The sequence below is a fragment of the Eschrichtius robustus genome, chromosome 13 (assembly GCF_028021215.1).
Source record: "Eschrichtius robustus isolate mEscRob2 chromosome 13, mEscRob2.pri, whole genome shotgun sequence".
Lineage (NCBI taxonomy): Eukaryota > Metazoa > Chordata > Mammalia > Artiodactyla > Eschrichtiidae > Eschrichtius > Eschrichtius robustus.
Window position 1 is genome coordinate 88,665,554 of NC_090836.1, and position 23,090 is coordinate 88,688,643.

Consider the following 23,090-nt stretch of genomic DNA (forward strand, 5'->3'; position numbering starts at 1 on the left):
GATTTTTTCTTTGTCCCTACTGTTCTTAAATTTTATGATGATGTGTCTTGTTGTGTGTCTATTTTTAATCCCTTGTGTTGAGTACTCAGTGGGCCCTTTCAGTCTGGAAATTCATGTTCTTCAGTTGTGGGAATTCTCAGTTTATTTCACTGATTTACACCCTTCTGTTTTCTCTATTTTTCTTCGTGTAACTTCTGTTATGTGGGTGGTTTACCTCCTGGACTTGTCTTCTTATTCTCTGCTTTTGTTCAGGTATGGGTTGCCTTACTTTGAAAGACATAAATAAACCGGATTGTGAATAGGATCGTGGAGGAATTTACATGGGAATAGTTGGAGGAACTAGGCTTAATTATCCTCTAAAACAGGGTCATTAGACTGTTTTCGTAAAGACCCAGAGAGTAAATATTTTAAGCATTGTGGGCCATAAGGTCTCTGTTACACCTACTCACCTCTACCGTTGTAGCATAAAAGGAGTCATAGACAATACCTAAACAAATGAGCATAGCTATATTTCAGTGAAACTTTATTTATAAAAATAGGCACAGACTGGATCTGGCCCATGAGCCATAGTTTGCTGACCCCTACTCTAAAAGATACAAAGAGATAGATATTAGACTTGTTCTATAAAGATTAAATTATAGTGTATAGATTTCAACTCACTAGAAAAATACATTTTCTTATATAACTGTCCAGAGATGGAGTGTACTGCCTTGGGATTTGTGAGTTCCCTAATTTGATAGGTAAACAAAAAGAAGACAGGGATATTATAGAAATAATCTTAGGTCCTTTGTTCCAGTTCTAATAGTCTATGATTGTTATTGTTTTAGAAATGTTGGTAATATTTTATGCCAAAATAATTACCTGTTTTGGTTAGTACAAGTTTTTTGTTTGTTTGTTTGTTTGTTTTTTAATTTTTTTTTTTTTTTTGGCTGCATTGGGTCTTTGTTGCTGTGTGCAGGCTTTCTCTGGTTGGGGCGAGCGGGGGCTACTCTTCGTTGTGGTGCGGTGGCTTCTCTTGTTGTGGAGCATGGGCTCTAGGCGCACGGGCTTCAGTAGTTGTGGCACGCGGGCTCAGTAGTTGTGGCACGTGAGCTCTAGAGCACAGGCTCAGTAGTTGTGGCGCACGGGCTTAGTTGCTCTGCGGCATGTGGGATCTTCCTGGGCCAGGGCTCGAACCCGTGTTCCCTGCATTGGCAGGTGGATTCCTAACCACTGTGCCACCAGGGAAGCCCTGGTTAGTACAAGTTTTGATAAGAAGGTATTAACTTCAAAGAAGTTACTTCAAAGAAGTTTTTCCAAAATATCATGTCCAAATAATTTTTGCTAACGTTAGCAGTATTTCTAACATGTATGCTGTTGGCTCAAAATTGGGTCATAAAATTAAAAACTTACAAAGAAGGTAAAATAGCATAGCTGTAACTATAAAGTACTTGGTTTTTCCCCCCACTTCTAGGATTAAATTTTTTTTTTTAACTTGATGACTCAGCTTGGAACTAAATTATTTTGTTTATAGATTTATTCGTATAAGGAATTAGATAAATAAAATCAGAACTCCAAATTATTTTCATTTGACCTACTATAGCTATGTTTATCTGAGTAAATTTTTTCCTCTTAGTAAACAGATGAAATGTTCATTGCTGATGTTTTCAGAACTCCAGGTCCACAAGCTATATAGGCATACTATTGATACATTTGAAACTTTAATACATAATACAAATATTGTTCTTTAGAGAAACCACCGGCACCATCACAAGTACAACTGATCAAAGCCACTACCAACTCTTTTCATGTCAAATGGGATGAAGTGCCTACAGTTGAAGGCTATCTTTTGCAGTTGAATACAGACTTGCCGTACCAAGCTGTGTCATCAGATTCTTCAGCAACACCAAATATGCAAGGTAACATAATTTTCACACTTAAACCGTGTATGCTCATATGTTTCGCAAAAAAAAGATAGTGTAGAAAAGCCTGTGATTAGACCTGGTTTAAGAAATTTTATGCTATGATGTTTCCTGCCTGGTAAATCAGATACGTTATGTTTCAACTCTGAAACTTGACTGTATTACCATTATGATGTAGTAGAACACATAGACATGTAGGGTAGAATGTTTTTTCTGTAGTTCATTTTGATGTACTTTCTTAATCTGACATGCTACTTGACTTCAGGAGATGGTTTTAATTAGTTTTCTTAAATATTTCAGCTTCTTTCAAAAGTATTTTTAACTAACAGGCACTTGGAAAGTAAAAGCAAATTAAATTTTACATGTTCTTCAAAAAAGGATTTCAGTTAAATATTAAGCAGACTATTAAGAAAACAGGTAAACTTTGATAAATATACTACTTTTTAAACCTTTAATATGTAACTTTTAAAAATATTTGATTGTAATGTATTTTCTTGAAGCTAATTTAGAGCATATCAGTCTGAACTTTCCCATTCCTACAGGAGTCAGGATGGACCCACACAGACAAGGCAGTAATAGCATCATTCCTAACAGTGTAAGTTGAAAAAATTTACAACAGTAAATGAATGTTTATGGTTACAGTCCCAATTTTTATTAATATTTTTAGCATATTACCCTAGGACAGGGGTTCTGCACCATGGCTGCACATCACAATCACCTCTGAGATTAAAAAACAAACAAGCACAGATTCCCATGCCTTTCCCCAGATCTAGTGAAGCAGAATCTTAAAATGATGCCCAGGTAACTCTGTTTTTAAGGAAAGCTCCGTATATCATTGTGACAGTAGCCTGAATTAAGAACCCCTGGCTAAGAGATTGAAGTCTCATTACACATAGTATCAGAGGCTAATACAAACACACAAACACACACATACACATATATATATATATATACACACACATATATGTATATATATGTGTGTGTATATATATATGTTTGGTTTTTGTTGTTTTTTTAAAAAATTTAGGTGGTACTACAAGGTTTATAATGAAGAACAATAGTTTCCTGCTCTGCTCCTACTTGCTCTTGATCCTGCCTCTAGAAACAACTACTTTCAAATATTTTAGCGCTCTTCTGGTATCTACCTTTGTGCTTTTAAATAAAATCCTTGTGCTGCCACTTCTTGACTTTCTAGTTTTAGGCCAACTGTCTTCAGTAATGGAAGATGAAGATTTTATGATCTCTTAAAATATTGCCATTTCCTCCCCTTCCTCTTCCCACATCCTTTAAGTATTTTTAGTTGGATCATTATTTGATATTTACATTGTGACTATGACATATTCATAGGCGAGCCATGTAGTGTGCTGTGAGCATTGTTCCTTCTTCATGTAATTTTTTGTTTTTCTTGGCATTGTTAACTGCCTCACTTTTTCATTTGCTTAGTTTTCTTCTTGCCTATCATTAATTAATACTCAGATTCTCCAATAAAATAATAAAACTCCTCTCAAAATATTCAAACATATAAGGTAGTCTCTTTTTTCTTTCTTCACCACCCCCTGCCCCCAGAACCATTCCTCCCAGGGCCTCTGTCTTTTTTTTTTTTTTTTTTAATATTTATTTATTTATTAGTTTTGGCTGTGTTGGGTCTTTGTTGCTGTGTGTGGGCTTTTTCTAGTTGCAGCGAGTGGGGGCTACTCTTCGTTGCGGTGCGCGGGCTTCTCGCTGTGGTGGCTTCTCTTGTTGCAGAGCACGGGCTCTAGAGCGCACGGGCTTCAGTAGATGCGGCATGTGGGCTCAGTAGTTGTGGCTTGTGGGCTCTAGAGCGCAGGCTCAGTAGTTGTGGCGCATGGGCTTAGTTGCTCCGCGGCATGTGGGATCTTCCCGGACCAGGGCTTGAACCCGTGTCTCCTGCATTGGCAGGCGGATTCTTAACCACTGCGCCACCAGGGAAGCCTGGGCCTCTGTCTTGATGCTCTAGTCTGTACTAATTCTTCTCTAAGTCTGCTACTCAGCTGTCAGATTAGAACTTCCATTTGTTTCATATTGGAAGTTTCTTTTACCTCTTTTCTGTGTTAGAGTCCATGTTTCTTGGTCTCATTTCATTCTCTTTCTTGGTGTTCTCCAGTAGTTTCCTGAGAAAGGGTTTATGAAAGGTAAACTTTTTGAGATCTTACGTATGTGAAAATGCCTTTATCTGTTCATATTTGATTGGTAGCTTGGCTGTGTTATAGAATTCTATATTGGAAATGTTTTCCTTAGAAATGGACAGGCATTCTCCTACTGTCTTTTAGCATTCAGTGTTGCTGTTAAGAAGTCTGTTGCCACTTGGATTCCTGATCGTTTATATGTGACCTAATTTTTTTGTTTTAATCCCCAGTTCTCTGAAATTTCAATAGTGATGTACCTTAGAGTGTGTGTCTTTGCTTCATTCACTGTGCTGTGCAGTCAATGGGCCGTGTCATGGAAACTGGAAACTCATGGCTTTCATTACTGATTATTTCCTCCTTCCACATTCTCTTTCTCTTTTTTGGAAACTCCTATTAATTGAATGATGGTCCTCCTGAACTAATCCTCTGATTTTACTTTTTATTTTCTATTTTCTATCTTTCCTCTGTTCTGCTTTCTGAAAAGTTTCTTCATTTATATTATAAATCTTCTATGCAATTTTTAAATATATTCAACCACATATTTAATCTCTAAAAGCCTGCTCTTATTCTTTATTTCTTTTATGACATTTTATTTTTGCTTCATGAATGTAATATTTTCCCTTATCTCTTCAAGAATTATGCTTTTTAAAAAAAATAGAGTTATATTCTGCTCTCAGCATTATTTCTTTTTTTCAAGCTCCTTTTAAAAAAATTTGTTTTGGTCTTGGACTTCCATGTTAGAGGCTGTTATCAAATGTCTGGTGATGCTTGGCTATCCTTTCATGTTTAAGTGAGGCATTAAAAATGAGCTTGGAAGATATCTTAGCCCATTTGGCCTGCTATAACAAAACACCATAGCCTAGGTGGCTTATAAACAATAGAAATTTATTTCCTGCATCTCTGGAGGCTGGAAGTCTGAGATCAGGGTGCCTGCATGGTAGAGTTCTGGTGAGGAACCTATTTAGGGTTGCAGACTGCTGACTTCTCATTGTATCCTCACATGGTGGAAGGGACAATGGATCTTTCTTGGGCCAATTTTTTTTTTTTAATTATACTTTATTGGAGTATAATTGCTTTACATTGTTGTGTTAGTTGCCGCTGTATAACAAAGTGAATCAGCTATACCTATACATATATCCCCATATCCCCTCCCTCTTGTGTCTCCCTCCCACTGTCCCTATCCCACCCCTCTAGGTTGTCACAAAGCACCGAGCTGATCTCCCTGTGCTATGCGGCTGCTTCCCACTAGCTATCTGTTTTACATTTGGTAGTGTATATATGTCAATTCCACTCTCTCACTTCGTCTCAGCTTACCCTTCCCCCTCCCCGTGTCCTCAAGTCCATTCTCTATGTCTGCGTCTTTATTCCAGTCCTGCCCCTAGATTCTTCAGAACCTTTTTTTTTTTTTAGATTCCGTATTTATGTGTTAGCATACAATATTTGTTTTTCTCTTTCTGACTTACTTCACTCTGTATGACAGACTCTAGCTCCATCCACCTCACTACAAATAACTCAATTTTGTTTCTTTTTATGGCTGAGTAATATCCCATTGTATATATGTGCCACCTCTTCTTTATCCATTCATCTGTCGATGGACACTTAGGTTGCTTCCATGTCCTGGCTGTTGTAAATAGTGCTGCAATGAACATTTTGACTGTTTTTGAATTATAGTTTTCTCAGGGTATATGCCCAGTAGTGGGATTGCTGGGTCATATGGTAGTTCTATTTTTAGTTTTTTAAGGAACCTCCATACTGTTCTCCATAGTGGCTGTATCAATTTATATTACCACCAACAGTGCAAGAGGGTTCCCTTTTCTCCACACCCTCTCCAGCATTTATTGTTTGTAGATTTTTTGATGATGGCCATTCTGACCGGTGTGAGGTGATACCTCATTGTAGTTTTGATTTGCATTGCTCTAATGATTAGTGATGTTGAGCATCCTTTCATGTGTTTGTTGGCAATCTGTATATTTTCTTTGGAGAAATGTCTGTTTAGGTCTTCTGCCCATTTTTGGATTGGGTTGTTTGTTTTTTTGATATTGAGCTACATGAGCTGCTTGTATATTTTGGAGATTAATCCTTTGTCAGTTGCTTAGTTGGCAAATATTATCTCCCATTCTGAGGGTTATCTTTCCGTCTTATTTATGGTTTCCTTTGCTGTGCAAAAGATTTTAAGTTTCATTAGGTCCCATTTGTTTATTTTTGTTTTTGTTTCCATTTCTCTAGGAGGTGGGTCAAAAAGGATCTTGCTGTGATTTATGTCAAAGAGTGTTCTTCCTATGTTTTCCTCTAAGAGTTTTATAGTGTCCGGTCTTACATTTAGGTCTTGAATCCATTTTGAGTTTATTTTTGTGTATGGTGTTAGGGAGTATTCTAATTTCATTCTTTTACATGTAGCTGTCCAGTTTTTCCAGCACCACTTATTGAAGAGGCTGTCTTTTCTCCATTGTATATTCTTGCCTTCTTTATCAAAGATAAGGTGACCATATGTGCATGGGTTTATCTCTGGGCTTTCTATCCTGTTCCATTGATCTATATTTCTGTTTTTGTGCCAGTACCATACTGTCTTGATTACTGTAGCTTTGTAGTATAGTCTAAAGTCAGGGAGCCTGATTCCTCCAGCTCTGTTTCTCTTTTTCAAGATTGCCTTGGCTATTCGGAGTTTTTTGTGTTTCCATACAAATTGTGAAATTTTTGGTTCTAGTTCTGTGAAAAATGCCATTGGTAGTTTGATAGGGATTGCATTGAATCTGTAGATTGCTTTGGGTAGTATAGTCATTTTCACAGTGTTGATTCTTCCAATCCAAGAACATGGTATATCTTTCCATCTGTTTGTATCATCTTTGATTTCTTTCATCTGTGTCGTATAGTTGTCTGCATACAGGTCTTTTGTCTCTTTAGGTAGGTTTATTCCTAGGTATTTTATTCTTTTTGTTGCAGTGGTAAATGGGAGTGTTTCCATAATTTCTCTTTCAGATTTTTCATCATTAGGGTATAGGAATGCAAGAGATTTCTGTGCATTAATTTTGTATCCTGCTACTTTACCAAATTCATTGATTAGCTCTAGTAGTTTTCTGGTAGCATCTTTAGGATTCTCTATGTATAGTATCATGTCATCTGCAAACAGTGACAGTTTTTACTTCTTCTTTTCCGATTTGGATTCCTTTTATTTCTTTTTTGTCTCCGATTGCTGTGGCTAAAACTTCCAAAACTATATTGAATAGTAGTGGTGAGAGTGGACAACCTTGTCTTCTTCCTTATCTCAGTGGAAATGCTTTCAGTTTTTCACCATTGAGAATGATGTTGGCTGTGGGTTTGTCACATATGGCCTTTATTATGTTGAGGTAAGTTCCTTCTATGCATACTTCCCGGAGAGTTTTTATCATAACTGGGTGTTGAATTTTGTCGAAATCTTTTTCTGTATCAATTGAGATTATCATATGGTTTTTATCTTTCAGTTTGTTAGTATGGTGTATCACGTTGATTGATTTGCATATATTGAAGAATCCTTGAATTCCTGGGATAAACCCCACCTGATCATGGTGTATGATCCTTTTAATGTGCTGTTGGATTCTGTTTGCTGGTATTTTGTTGAGGATTTTTGCATCTATGTTCATCAGTGATATTGGCCTGTAGTTTTATTATTTTGTAACATCTTTGTCTGGTTTTGGTATCAGGGGGGTGGTGGCCTCGTAGAATGAGTTTGGGAGTGTTCCTCCCTCTGCTATATTTTGGAAGAGTTTGAGAAGGATAGGTGTTAGCTCTTCTGTAAATGTTTGATAGAATTCGCCTGTGAATCCATCTGGTCCTGGGTTTTTGTTTGTTGGAAGATTTTTAATCACAGTTTCAATTTCAGTGCTTGTGATTGGTCTGTTTATATTTTCTATTTCTTCCTGGTTCAGTCTCGGAAGGTTGTGCTCTTCTAAGAATTTGTCCATTTCTTCCAGGTTGTCCATTTTATTCGCATATAGTTGCTTGTAGTAATCTCTCATGATCCTTTGTTTTCTGCAGTGTCAGTTGTTACTTCTCCTTTTACATTTCTAATTCTGTTGATTTGCGTCTTCTCCCTTTTTTTCTTGATGATTCTGGCTAATGGTTTATCAATTTTGTTTATCTTCTCAAAGACCCAGCTTTTAGTTTTATTGATCTTTGCTATCATTTCCTTCATTTCATTTTCATTTGTTTCTGATCTGATCTTTATGATTTCTTTCCTTCTGCTAACTTTGGGGTTTTTTTGTTCTTCTTTCTCTAATTGCTTTAGGTGTAAGGTTACATTGTTTATTTGAGATTTTTCTTGTTTCTTGAAGTAGGATTGTATTGCTATAAACTTCCCTCTTAGAACTGCTTTTGCTGCATCCCATAGGTTTTGGGTTGTCGTGTTTTCATTGTCATTTGTTTCTAGGTATGTTTTGATTTCCTCTTTGAGTTCTCCAGTGATCTCTCGGTTATTTAGTCGCGTACTGTTTAGCCTCCATGTGTTTCTATTTTTTACAGTTTTTTTTTTCCTGTAATTGATATCTAGTCTCATAGTGTTGTGGTCAGAAAAGATACTTGATATGATTTCAATTTTCTTAAATTTACCAAGTCTTGATTTGTGACCCAAGATATGGTCTATCCTGGAGAATGTTCCATGAGCACTTGAGAAGAAAGTTTATTCTGTTGTTTCTGGATGGAATATCCTATAAATATCAGTTAAGTCCATCTTGTTTAATGTATCATTTAAAGCTTGTGTTTCCTTATTTATTTTCATTTTGGTTGATCTGTCCATTGGTGAAAGTGGGATGTTAAAGTCCCCTACTATGATTGTGTTGCTGTCGATTTCCCCTTTTATGGCTGTTAGCATTTGCCTTGTGTATTGAGGTGCTCCTATGTTGGGAGCATAAATATTTACAATTATTATATCTTCTTCTTGGATTGATCCCTTGATCATTATGTAGTGTCCTTCTTTGTCTCTTGTAATAGTCTTTATTTTAAAGTCTATTTTATCTGATATGAGTGTTGCTACTCCAGCTTTCTTTTGATTTCCATTTGCATGGAATATCTTTTTTCCATCCCCTCACTTTCAGTCTGTATGTGTCCGTAGGTCTGAAGTGGGTCTCTTGTAGACAGCACGTATACGGGTCTTGTTTTTTTATCCATTCAGCGAGCCTGTGTCTTTTGGTTGGAGCATTTAATCCATTTACATTTAAGGTAATTATCGATATGTATGTTCCTATTCCCATTTTCTTAATTTTTTGGGGTTTGTTATTGTAGGTCTTTTCCTTCTCTTGTGTTTCCTGCCTAGAGAAGTTCCTTTAGCATTTGCTGTAAAGCTGGTTTGCTGGTGCTGAATTCTTTTAGCGTTTGCTTGTCTGTAAAGGTTTTAATTTCTCCGTCAAATCTGAATGAGATCCTTGCTGGGTAGAGTAATCTTGGTTGTAGGTTTTTCCCTTTCATCACTTGAAATATGTCCTGCCACTCCCTTCTGGCTTGCAGAGTTTCTGCTGAAACATCAGCTGTTAACCTTATGGGGATTCCCTTGTATGTTATTTGTTGTTTTTCCCTTTCTGCTTTTAATCTTTTTTCTTTGTATTTAATTTTTGATAGTTTGATTAATAGGTGTCTTGGCGTGTTTCTCCTTGGATTTATCCTGTATGGGACTCTCTGCACTTCTTGTACTTGATTGACTATTTCCTTTCTCTTATTAGGGAAGTTTTCAACTATAATCTCTTCAAATATTTTCTCAGTCCCTTTCTTTTTCTCTTCTTCTTCTGGGACCCCTATAATTTGAATGTTGGTGCGTTTAATGTTGTCCCAGAGGTCTCTGAGACTGTCCTCAATTCTTTTCATTCTTTTTTCTTTATTCTGCTCTGCAGTAGTTATTTCCACTATTTTATCTTCCAGGTCACTTATCCGTTCTTCTGCCTCAGTTATTCTGCCATTGATTCCTTCTAGGGAATTTTTAATTTCACTTATTGTGTTGTTCATCATTGTTTGTTTGCTCTTTAGTTCTTCTAGGTCCTTGTTAAACGTTTCTTGTATTTTCTCCATTCTGCTTCCAAGATTTTGGATCATCTTTATTATCATTACTCTGAATTCTTTTTCAGGTAGATGGCCTATTTCCTCTTCATTTGTTTGGTCAGGTGGGTTTTTATCTTGCTCCTTCATCTGCTGCGTATTTCTCTGTCTTCTCATTTTGCTTAACTTACTGTGTTTGGGGTCTCCTTTTCGCAGGCTACAGGTTTGTAGTTCCCATTGTTTTTGGTGTGTGCCCCTAGTGGCTAAGGTTGGTTCAGTGGGTTGTGTAGGCTTCCTGGTGTAGGGGACCTGGTGCCTGTGTTCTGGTGGATGAGGCTGGATCTTGTCTTTCTGCTGGGCAGGACCACATCTGGTGGTGTGTTTTGGGGTGTCTGTGAACTTAGTATATTAGGCAGCCTCTCTGCTAATGGGTGGGGTTGTGTTCCTGTCTTGCTAGTTGTTTGGCATGGGGTGTCCACCACTGGAGCTTGCCAGTCATTGAGTGGAGCTGGGTCTTAGCGTTGAGACGGAGATCTCTGCGAGATCTCTCGCTGTTTGATATTACGTGGGGCCAGGAAGTCTCTGGTGGTCCAGTGTCCTGAACTCGTCTCCCCCACCTCAGAGGCTCAGGCCTGACACCCAGCTGGAGCACCAAGACCCCGTCAGCCACACAGTGTTGGCGTTCACCATCAGGAAAAGGGGGTGCTCATGCACTGCTGATACACTTGTGAATTGTTCAAGTTTTTGTGAAAACAATCTAACACAATCTGTTTAAAAAAAAAACCAGCAAAACTCTTGGGCCACTTTTATAAGGCACTAATCACAGTCCAAAGCTACTTCCTAATACCATCACCTTGGGGGTTAGCTTTCAACATATAAATTTGTGGGGGACACAGACATTCAGACCATAGCAGCTCTATGCATGTGGGTATGCTTGATTAGTAGACCTTTATGAGGGTTTTTGAATGAGGATCCACAAATATCAGTATCTTTTCTTGTGGACCAGTGGGTTTCCCCTGAGACTTCTCCAACCTCTTGCTTAAGGGCTCTAAGCCTGGCTATCAGTATTCTGGGAGCTTAATGCAGAGAGGGCAGTGTCTCTCTGTTCAGTATGCAGACTTTCACTTAATCCCCATTTTCAGTATCGGTGCCCCTCCTCCATCCTCACCAGAGAGACTCTGTACCACGGTCCAGAGCCTCCCATTTTAATCTTTCTACCTATCTCCCTTCTTCAGTTCAAATGGAGGTGAGGAATCTGTCTGCCTTTGTATGCTGGAAGAGCAGAGCTGGGGCTACAGACACTTTTTATATAGTCTTCCATATGATGGTCCTCTGGTGTTCTGCACTCTGCACTTCAGCCTCCAAAGAACCTGATGCCCCCAATTTCCAAGGCTTTCTGGGCTCTTCAGCAAAAACGGTTCACCTCTCAGTTACTTTCCACCTACAGGCTCTTAGCTTTAGCTTTTTCTGCTTTATAAAGGCATACCTCATTTTTTGCACTTCGCTTTACTGTGCTTCCCAGATAGTATAACATGGAGACTTGGTAGTGAAATAAACTTAGGGTCAAATTCTAGCTCTACTACTTGCTGGCTGCCTGACCCTAGGTGTGTTATTTAAGATCTCTGAGTCTCATTTTTTTCCATCTGTAAGCCAGGGGGTGATATTATCCAATTTATAGCATTCTTATGAAGATTAAATGAGATACAGACTTTATAACTATGTAGCACAAGGCCTATCACATAGTATAATGCTCCTTAATGGCTGTGGCTGTCATCGTCATCATTTATTAACAGTAGCACAATCACCATCAATTAGAAGGGAAGTAGAGGGCATATTATGGACAAGTATCCTTAGAGCTATGAGAAATTATAATTGATAATATAGTTATAATTGACATTAAAGGTGGAGACAGAAAAGTAACAAAAAACATGTAACGAAAAAGAGGCAACGATATTGGGGTATTTGAATGAAGCCAGATCACTTTTATGGTTCAGTAGACCTATAATTATTGCTGTATAATAACTGATGTTCACATTGATGATTTGCATTATCAAAAGGTTTAAATGTGTTTGTTATAGTGTCTTTAAGAAGACAAACAGAAATGTAATTAGGAAGATTCCTATCTAGAATGTTTAATGGTGAAGAATATTGACATGTATGTATTAAATCTTGAAGCCTATATGGAAAACTCAGTCATATAGAATAATTCATATGCTTGAAGGTTTCATATAACTGAGATTTTTCTCTTAGGAGTCGTAAAATCTTTAGTGTACTTGTCTGATCTTGTTAAGAAAATTTGAATGTTAAATTCAGTATCTTGGGTGTTGTCACCTATGTTACATATGTATTTACTTGAATACTAACTACTGCTTGTAAAAATGTAGATTTTTTTTTTCCCTCAAAATGTACTGTTCCTTTTCCCTTCAGAACTGGTCTTTTGAGAATGAATATTAAGTGGAAAGAAATTGTTTTCTTAAACTATTATAAAATTTAAAGAATAATCCTGTACAAATTAAGAATATAATTTAAACTGTTTTGTATTTTGGAAAATTTATTTTCAAAACATTTAAGTTGTAAATTATTTTGCTTGTTTTTTACATGTATTTCTATTTAATTGAACATTACTTGCTACAATAAATTATTTTATTTCTTGTAGATCAGTGATACGATGAACAGTGCAAAATCTGAACATACAGCTATGAAAGGAACTTCACTGAAAAACAAACCAGAACTCAAAGCATCAACTGATTCTAATGCCACTTTACATTCATCTTTGGCAACTAACGCTTCTAATCATAACAGTTGTGTGGTGGATATGCTAAGGAAAAATGAAGGTATAAAGATGGCATTCTAAATAAAGCTTAAGCTTTTTATAATAATGGTAGAAAATTTTAGAGTCTTTGAAAAAGTAAATGTTATATGGTTTGGATCCATTTTCAAAATATAATATATACCTACCATATTGACCCTAATTAGAATGATGTCAAGATACTAAGCAAGAACTTACCTGAATAGTAAAGATTAGTTATTAACTACAGAATTTAAATGAGGCAAGCTCTTGTGTACCATTTGAGATTGGCCAGTGTGTTCAGTATCACTGTTCCATTACCCTGTTGTCCTAGCACTTATAACTATCTGCAGTAATTTACTTTGGGCCAGGATTTTGCCTATCTTGTTCACATAAAGTTCTCCAGCACCCAGATTCATGCCTGGTAAATAGTAGTCACTTAATAAATAAATAAATATTTGTTTACCAAGTAACTGGATTATCCTCAGAAAGGTAGTTCATTTATGAAACTGTTGATTAGCCTGTTGAATTCATGGTACAGCTTGTAATTTGGTGATCCTTATATTTTAAAGTATTTAATTTGAATGTTCTGATACCATTTGAGATATATTAAGTGTTGCCTCTGATTTCATTGTCTAAAATTACTTTATAAATCTCATTCTGATATATCCCTGACATAGGAATATGTGGTTTTATTTTTAATTTGAAAAACTTATGACCGTTAATAAAAAGCTAATCCTCTTCAGTGAATAACAAGATGAATATTCTTTTTATTTCTATTTTTCTTTATGAGTCCATGGTAGATAAAAATATTCAAGGAAAATAATTTCCTATAGTTTTTCTAATTTTATTATTTGTGGAAGAGGAGAGCACTTTTGTTGATTTTCTGATGTAAGGGAATCATTTGGTCAAATTTATAAAAGCTTGGTCTTGGACGTCAGTTTAAATTTCTTTTTTATAGTGATTTTCTATGTCTATCATATAAAGAAGTTTATACTCTTGAAAACAAATATGAGCTTTGAGATTTGAGAGTCTTAATGTACTCTGAATCCTACTTGTAAGGCAGTTTGGATAAAATTAATATTAGTCAAATGGAGAAACAAGAGTGGTTGTACAACGACAGTATCTGGCACATAGTAGATATTCAAATGTGTGAATGAATGGTTACCCAATTTCAGGTTAACAAGAGGAGATTGGGCTTTTTCTCTGTAGGTTGGAGTAGCTGATATGTTTCTTTCTTTCTTTTTTTTTTTTTTGTAAGTTTCAAAAGTGAAAGAGTGACACGATTAGTTGGGTTTTTTAAATTAATTAATTTAATTAATTTATTTTTGACTGCATTGGGTCTTCGTTGCTGCACGTGGGCATTCTCTAGTTGTGGCGAGCGGGAGCTACTTTTCATTGCAGTGCGCGGGCTTCTCATTGTGGTGGCTCCTCTTGTTGCAGGGCATGGGCTCTAGGCGCACAGGCTTCAGTAGTTGTGCCACGCAGGCTCAGTAGTTGTGGCTCGTGGACTCTAGAGCACAGGCTCAGTAGTTGTGGTGCACGGGCTTAGTTGCTCCATGGCATGTGGGATCTTCCCAGACCAGAGCTCGAACCCGTGTCCCTTGCATTGGCAGGCGGTTTCTAAACCACTGCGCCACCAGGGAAGCCCTGCGATTAGTTTTTGTTTTTATTTTGGAAAGGACATTCTAGCCTCACCATCCGGAAGAGTTATAATACGAAATGGTTGGGAGACTCGTTAGGACGTTCTTTTAGGACTTCAAGAGATGCATAGAGACTAAAGCAGTAGGTGGGATGGAGAGGAGAGAATACATCAGTTCAGAGGCCTTTAGAAAGTAGCACCTATTAGACTTGGAAACTGGTTAGATATGAGAAATAAAAATGAGTCGAACATGACTCCCAGTTTTCTGGGTTGGACATTCAGTTGTTGATGATACTCTTCATCAAGATAGGAAACACAGGAGCAAGAACAGATTTGGGGATAAGATAGGTTCAACCTTGAACTTACTGTTTTTGAGGCACTTGAGGAACATATTGGTAAAGATTTCTAATAGGTAGTTGGATACTTAGGTCTGGAGTCTACGAGGCAGTTCTTGGCTGGAAGTATAAATTTAGAAATTAAGAGTATCTAAAATGTGAGCTCCACAAGAGCAGGGACCTTGTCTGACTTGTTTACTGATGGATTCTCAGGACCTGGCACTGCACCTGGGACATGTATTTGAGAGATGTATAATTCGTGAATGGTAGCTAAAACACCAGGAAAATATACAAGGGGAGAAAAGAAAAGGCTTAGAAACACCTGCATTTAAAGAGTCATTTGAAGAAGAGAAGCCAGCTAAAGAGATTGAAAAGGCATTCCAAGAAGGTTAGGAAAAAAGATTGGTATCATATTTTTTACCTGCGTAGTGGGCATCACTGTTTATGACTATGCATTTATGATGTATGTATGAGTGAATACAAGTCATAGACAGAAACAGTTTCAAAAAAAGAGTATGTGGTCAGGATTGTTTACATTGCAGAGAAGTCAAGTAAATGAAAGTAGATAAGTATCCCTTAGAAATAAGTATCCCTTGACATTTGTCAGAGCCATTTCATTAGAGTTGTGTGCTGGATCAAATTTGGGGAGGTCAAGGAATTAGAGACTGCTCTAAAGGAAATTAGCGAGGGGAGATGGTAACTGGAGAATACTTGTTTATAATGTTTATAGACTGAGGCCCAAAACTACTGAAGAAGAATTTGAAAACCCCAAAAAGAAAGGAATGATTGATAAAAGAGGGTCCCAAAATATGCGAAAGGAATGGGACCAAGAGCACAAGAGAATAGACTAAACTTCCTTAGGAGAGAAGTCATCATCTGAAATGGAAGAAAGGACAGAGGGGCTGGGCACAATCATAAATACATTTCTAGTTTAGGACAAGAGAAGGCAGAAAATTGGTGACATTCATGCCTGATCACCTCTTTTTCTTTTCCCAAAATGGGAGGAAAGGCCATTTGATCTATGACTGAGTAGAGTTCAAGAACAATGATTCAGTGTTTAGAATGGAAGAAGGAGCTGAGAAGTTGGCAATCTGTTATGGATACAATGCACTTTATTTTTCTAGATATTTTATGCCTAATGGTTAAGTCATATGACTGACTTTCGTGCTGCTCACGTTTATGATTTTAAAATTGAAAATGCCAAGAATTGGGTGACAAGAACTACAAGATACAGCAGTTATTTGCAGGTGTTATGTTAATAATTAATCTTTTCCCTTTAATTTTAGGTCCTCACACTTCAGCAAATATAGGTGTTCTAAGTAGTTGCCTGGACTTAAGAACAGTAATCCCTGAAACTTCTGTATCCAGTACTGTTTCCAACGCACAAACTATGGTAACCCAGCAGACCATTAAAACTGAATCATCCAGTACAAATGGGGCAGTTGTTAAAGATGAAACTTCACTAACAACATTCAGTACCAAATCTGAAGGTTTGAAATGTGTTTCACATACTGTATTTTGAACCATTTTTGTATGTAAATTCATCAAACGTATTTGTTTTAGATGGGAATTGCATTTCATCTTGGATTGACTCAAATATAAAAAGATAAGGCATTTCAGTTAAAATCATTATATAATATATTCTCTGCTACCTTACATAAAATAGTTAAATTAGCACACACTGTAATACAATCAGAATGTATCCTTCCTACCATAAACTTATTCAGCAAAATTTTTTTTTCCTTAGAAAAGATTAGTTCTAGGCTATGGAGTAACAATTCTCCCAGCTTGATTGATTTCTGATTTTGTAAATTCTTATTTTATTCTTTTGCAATAGGAATTGTGTTTCATGTTTGGTGAACATTCTCTGAAGTTCCAGCTAGTCATCAAATCCTTGAAAAATGAACTTTGTGAATTAGTTCAAGTTAGAGGGTCCATATTTCCAATTATTGTGATTTTTTGTATTTTTATAAATTATATTTTAATATATCTGTTTGATAAGTGATTATGTAAGTCTTATCTGATGAATTGTTTAATTTTTAGTTGATGAAACATGTGCATTACCTGCAACTAAGATCAGCCGTGTAGAGGCACATGCTGCAGTGATGCCATTTTCTGTAAGTATATTACCTGGAGATGATATATGTTTACAGATGGTTAAATATGCTTTAAATGCTGAGCACCTTCAACATAAATTCAGGAAAAGACTCTTGGGCATCCGCTAGTAATTATTTGACATAGATTGAAAAATGAAGGGTTAAAGAGAAAACTGTTCACAGTATAATGTTAAGTGGAAAACTGTGGACAAAAAATAATATGTATACTGCATTCCCAATTTTATTAAAAACACACACAGTGCGTACATTCACACTCTCACGTGAGTCCTCACACGTCTGCACTACGATGCTAGATGACTTTCTTCAGGTTGTGGGGCCAGAGGTAGTTTTCAGTTTCTTCTTTATGCTTTCAGGATTTTTCTGTAATAAAATGTTACTTTCATAATCAGAAATATGGGTGTATACATACATATGTGTATATATTGAAATTACATTAATGGTTTAAAGAGTAAAAGGACGTGTTATAAAACATAAAACTTGAATGGCTTTCTTGCTAGCCACTTAATAGAACAACAGAATATTGCAATACTGAGTCAGGCATACCTGTAGGGTATCCCAACAGTCTCTGACATTGGGTTTTTTGGTGGAAGGCCAGAATAAGTCTGCCTGGTACCAAATTTAAATGCTAGGAATGTGGGCTTCCCTGGTGGCGCAGTGGTTAAGAATCCGCCTGCCAATGCAGGGGACACGGGTTCGAGCCCTGGTCTGGGAAGATCCCACATGCCACAGAGCAACTAAGCCCGTGCGCCACAACTACTGACCCTGCGCTCTAGAGCCCGCGAGCCACAACTACGGAAGCCCGCGTGCCTAGAGCTTGTGCTCCGCAACAAGAGAAGCCACCGCGATGAGAAGCCCGCACACCGCAACGAAGAGTAGCCCCCGCCACAACTAGAGAAAGCCCGCACGCAGCAAAGAAGACCCACCGCATCCAAAAATAAATAAATTAAATAAATAAATTTTAAAAAAAAAGAAAATGTCCATTTAAAATAAATAAATAAATAAATAAATAAATAAATGCCAGGAATGTGCCTCACAAATAGTATACGAAGATTGTTTCACTTAGATGAATACATGTGTTTGTGTATATCTTTAAATTTATTTTTAAATTCTCAGTCATTTTAACTTTATTGCTATGAGCAAGAGTTTTTATTTGACCTAAAATTTACCTTTTAGAATCTTCAAGATTAGTCTATAGTTTTAGTTTTCTTTCAGTCATGATTTTATGGCTTTTGATTGTGTATTTACCTTCATCAGCTTTCACCTTTCCAGAATGTTAAGTCCCAGTGTTCTTAGACTCTTCTCAGAGAAGAATTATTAAAATGAATTTTTATCTCTTAAATCTGTTCTGCAATGCATCAGCCAGAGTGGTATCTGTTATTTCAGTTGGAGCCAGTTGTTTTATAAAAGTTGTTGAAGAGAGTTTTTACAACTTTAAAATGAAAACAAATTTAAAGCTATTCCTTTTCTAAAAACCTTAAAGACTCTTCTAGTTAGCTCACTTTGTCATGTGTGATAGCCTAAGTAACAAGTAATGTGAATTATAAGCATGTACCTCTGCTGTTATATATTCAAGACAGAAATAAATAACTGAAGTGCACATTTGTTTTGAGCTTCTGGAAACAGTGTCTCATTTATAAAGAAGATGGCTTAAAAAGGTTAGTTCCAGGGATAAGTATAATTCACTTATCACTAAAAGTAGCTTAAGGTAGAGGAAGTTTATTAGTCTTAAAGCAAGGTAAAAATGTAAAACTGTTTAATCTGTTCCTCTTTAGTATATAATAAATTATATTCAAATTGCATTTTAGTTTTGAACATTTTTTCTCCTTTTAGGTTTGGAGAATCACAGGTATTTCAAGTGCAAAGGTCACTGAATTTCTGCTAGTTGTTTTTGAATCTAGAAATAAGCCAGCTTGGAATGAATTTTTCCTTATTTGCTCCTTTTGGAGCAAGTTGTAGTGTCACATTAAAGGGATTATTACATTTTCTGAGAGAGTCTCTGAAATGACAATGTTCTATAAAACAGCTGGCATTTTAACGTATCACTGATTGGAAAGCATGCTAACTCCAGCTAGGTTGATAGCACAGAGCTACTGACTTGGAGAATGCCTGTCACTCCCTATGTTTGAATTGGCAACCCTGTTTCACTGTCAGTTGACCTAATGTGTTAAGAGTATATTTACTTATGAGCTATTAATTGTGGTGTTTACCCATATACCTACTTGTAGATCACTGCATGGATTTATTAAATCTTGAAATTTCTTGTATGTTCAGTAAGAGTCTTCATAAATTTTTCTTTCTCTGAAATTAGAAAGAGACTCCTTCAAATCCAGTGGCCACAATGAAAGCAGGAGAACGACAGTGGTGTGATGTAGGAATTTTTAAAAATAATACAGCTTTGGTGAGCCAGTTTTATTTGCTGCCAAAAGGGAAGCAAAGCATCTCAAAGGTAGCTATTGACATACTTTCTACACTGTTAGTTATAAGCCTCAAGAATGAGATTTTAAAAAATAATCCTGATTCAGGACATTCGAATGAGTGAAATTGGGATCTGTTTACAATCTATAATTGAGAGTTCTGTATATAGCTATCTTGTATTCTTTTTTAAGACTCTTTTTATAGAATATATCACAAGCAGGTTATTTAAAAAAATCTCATACAATCACTGGGCTGGATTTTGAGTCATAAATGATATGGTCTGGCCAGTACAGATAAAGATTTTTTGAAATATCTCTAATTGTGTTACCTGGTGTGTTTAAAGAATGTTTAAAGAACATTTTTTTACTTAGAACTTTTGTTATTCCTAATTTCACAGTTTAAAAAATTTAAAAACCCCTACGCTATTGAATACAATCTAACTTTCCCTTAATTCTGAAGTCCCTTAAAGAGGACCTCATATATATAGATGAGACATTAACCCTCTAAGAATTATGAAATAGATAACAGCTCCAAAGCATATTGAACTAATTTTTTTCTGGAATGGGGAATTTCGGAGAGGGAATTGCCAAAGAAATACATATTCAGTTTGAATCTCCCAAAGATCTTACTAATGGGAACTATATCATTTATCATTATATTTTAGTTTCTCTAATATTACTTCTGGTGTCTCACTTTTACATATTGAATTCTTCCAATTCTTGACAAAAATAGATATCCTAGTTAATAATTTGTTGGTATTATGCCTAACAAAATTTCTGGCTGTAGTTTGATTTCATATACATGGAAATATCCTTATCTAAGGGCCTAGTAGCTATCTGTTTTTCCCAAAAGAAAGAAAAGAACATAAAATTTAGAGCCAGTAAACTTGAATTTGAATCATTAGTTCCAGCACTTGACAGTGTGACGTTGGACAAGTCACTTGTTTAACCTTGCTGAGACTCAGTTTCCTCATCTGTGAAATGGAGATGACCTAACTCCCTTAAAAAAATGGGATGGTACATTGGTGGTGTAGTGAGAGTTAGGGAGAATATGTAAAAATTGTTTGAAAGTTGTACATGTTATGATCTTCTTACCCAGAGTATGCAGTCCAATTATTTAATTTAACATTTTTTCAGCATCTGCTGAATATTACTTATTAAAACGCTCTGTACTACGTGCTAGTCATTCCTTTTCTATCAAGTTTGCTTGCCTATGTCCAAAGGGTATTGTTCCTGGCTAGACTGTTTGACAGTAAATTTTCTGAGATTTCTACTCCACGTTAAGTTTACATGGAGATAGTTGTTACCTTGTTTATAGTGGTCAGTTTTTTTCTATCTCCATACTCTTCATGTGCAGAATACCCTTATATTTCTTTTTATAACCAGTGATTCTCAACTGGAAAGGCACTTTTCCTCTGGATGAGAATCACCAATTTATGGGCTTAGTTACTTTTGTTTTGGGGGAGGGGGGGTTCATTCCATGTATGAAAGAGGAAAATAGATAATGTGAACTACAACCCTAAAACATAATTCATTCTTTAAAAGTTTTGTTATTTAATGAAAAAATAATTAATTGCATCTTTTCTTTGACTTTTGCATATATTACATTTTAGATAGGAAATGCAGATGTACCTGACTACAGTTTACTTAAGAAACAAGATCTTGTTCCAGGCACAGGATACAGATTCAGGGTTGCTGCCATCAATGGTTGCGGAATAGGCCCTTTCAGCAAAATCAGTGAATTTAAAACTTGTATTCCTGGTTTTCCTGGAGCTCCTTCTGCAGTCAGAATTTCAAAGGTGAGACATCAGGTCAAGACTTAATGATTTAAATTACTGAAACTTTGTACATGAAGTAAAACTATCAGTTTAGAGATTCTTGTTAGTGTCTGATGAAATGAGAGGTATCTAAAAGGGGTAGATTAAAAATTTTTTAAATATTTTTCTCTAATCATTCATGATATTTTTAAGGACCAAAATTTCAAGCAGAATTACAGCATCCAAATTTTACAAAGTCAGGGAAATCTGTGTATGCTTCTTAATATTAGCTTTGTTCTTGTTATTATGGAACCAGAAAGTTTTGTGCTGGAGAGTTTTAATAGAACACATTTAATTGGACTATATTTTATCCTAAGGTCCTACCCCTATTTAGAGAAGATAAGGTCTGCTTTCAGATAAGAAAAATCCCTTTCTTGGGGTAGTACAGGCAGACTTTTAAGCCTAGTTATGTTTTTAAAAAGGGCATGAAGTAAACACTGTAGATCCAATTAAGATTAGTTTTTAAAAATCAACAGTAAAAGTTCTAACATCTAATGCAGTTACTTTAGTGAAAAGCATCTTGTGTTCAAAAGATAGACTCAACATAATAAGTGAGATTAGAGAAAACTTCAGAACTTTTACCTGTTTTTGTTTTTGTTTTTCCCCCTCTCTTCAAGAATGTTGAGGGTATCCATCTTTCCTGGGAACCTCCAACTTCACCTTCTGGAAATATTTTGGAATATTCAGCCTACTTGGCTATCCGCACAGCACAAATACAAGATAATCCAAGTCAGCTTGTGTTTATGAGGATTTATTGTGGTCTAAAGACATCATGTATAGTAACTGCTGGGCAACTTGCAAATGCACATATTGATTATACATCCAGGCCTGCCATTGTGTTCAGGATATCAGCAAAGAATGAAAAGGGATATGGACCAGCTACACAAGTTCGATGGCTTCAAGGTAACAATAAAAAAGCACCTTTAAATTGATTTTTTTTTTAACTGAAGCTATTGTGATGATTATTTATTAGTAACTGGTTTTGGAGATTTGTCATTTAAAAGAGTATTCTCTGACTGTATTTCTAGCAGTTATAAATTTGAGTTTGTAAGTTGTTCTTAAAATGTATTTGCTCAATTCTAGATCCAAATAAAAGTAGAAAAGAAGCAAAGCCTCTCTGAAAACTAGTACATGAATTCTTCCCTAAAGTTATAGCTCTTTTATAAAGGAAAATAGTAAAATTAAGATAAAAGCTAGAAGGCTTTATTACTCCAATATCTTTTATAAAGGCCATGTAACTCAGTCATCCTAGAGTTATTGAGATGATTCTAGTAACTGGCTGTTGTACACTGTGCTGTCTTATATAGTAAATGTTCTCTACATTGTAAAGGCCCTGTCTTTGAGTACTCCCTCTAACTTTATTCTATATGAGCAGTGGTCCTCTAACAACTATCTTCTACTGGATAATATTTGTAATACTGATTTTAGTAGCCATTTGATTCATTTCTTTATCTACAGTTAGCACAGAGCTTAAGAAATTAAAAAAAGAAAGAGGCAAGTTCAGAAACTCTGCTTTTGAATTTTCATCATTTTCCAAGAATCATGGCAACATACAAAAAGAATAATGGGTTTTCTTAATTCATACCAGGTTGATATATTGGAATATATTTTTGGCCAAAGCACTTAACTTATCTGGCCCTCAATTTCCTGATTAATAGATGAGGGAGTTAAAAGAGTTTACCTTTAAGGTCCCTTTCAGCAGTAAAATTCTGTATGTTCATCAGAAGTAAAGTATATCCCTAAACATTTCAACATCTGTCTCAATGGATCTAATTTTGCTTTTGCTGAAATTAAAATGTTCATAGTTTAAAATTCAAAGTTAAAGTATGTCCTTCTTATTGAAGAAAGAAAGAAGCACCTTAACTGGACATGAGTTTTGAAATAGTGTTTTAAACATTTGTAAGATTTTTGTAAATGCTCTAAATGTTTTAT

At 36.0% G+C, this 23,090-nt stretch overlaps 1 protein-coding gene across 3 annotated transcripts in view; it reads left to right on the plus strand.

Annotated features, from left to right (window-relative positions):
* HCFC2 (host cell factor C2) overlaps positions 1–23,090 on the plus strand; it is a 48,560-nt gene that overhangs the window by 18,857 nt on the left and 6,613 nt on the right. The window contains exons 8-15 of one of the 3 annotated variants that reach the window (XM_068561586.1): positions 1,731–1,898; positions 2,444–2,496; positions 12,702–12,879; positions 16,097–16,300; positions 16,854–16,927; positions 19,236–19,373; positions 20,955–21,140; positions 21,776–22,061. In XM_068561586.1, the coding sequence (XP_068417687.1) occupies positions 1,731–1,898; positions 2,444–2,496; positions 12,702–12,879; positions 16,097–16,300; positions 16,854–16,927; positions 19,236–19,373; positions 20,955–21,140; positions 21,776–22,061 (1,287 nt within the window). Of the gene's footprint in view, positions 1–1,730; positions 1,899–2,443; positions 2,497–12,701; positions 12,880–16,096; positions 16,301–16,853; positions 16,928–19,235; positions 19,374–20,954; positions 21,141–21,775; positions 23,045–23,090 lie in introns of those variants that run through there. The other 2 variants (XM_068561587.1, XM_068561588.1) reach the window with 2 other exon arrangements.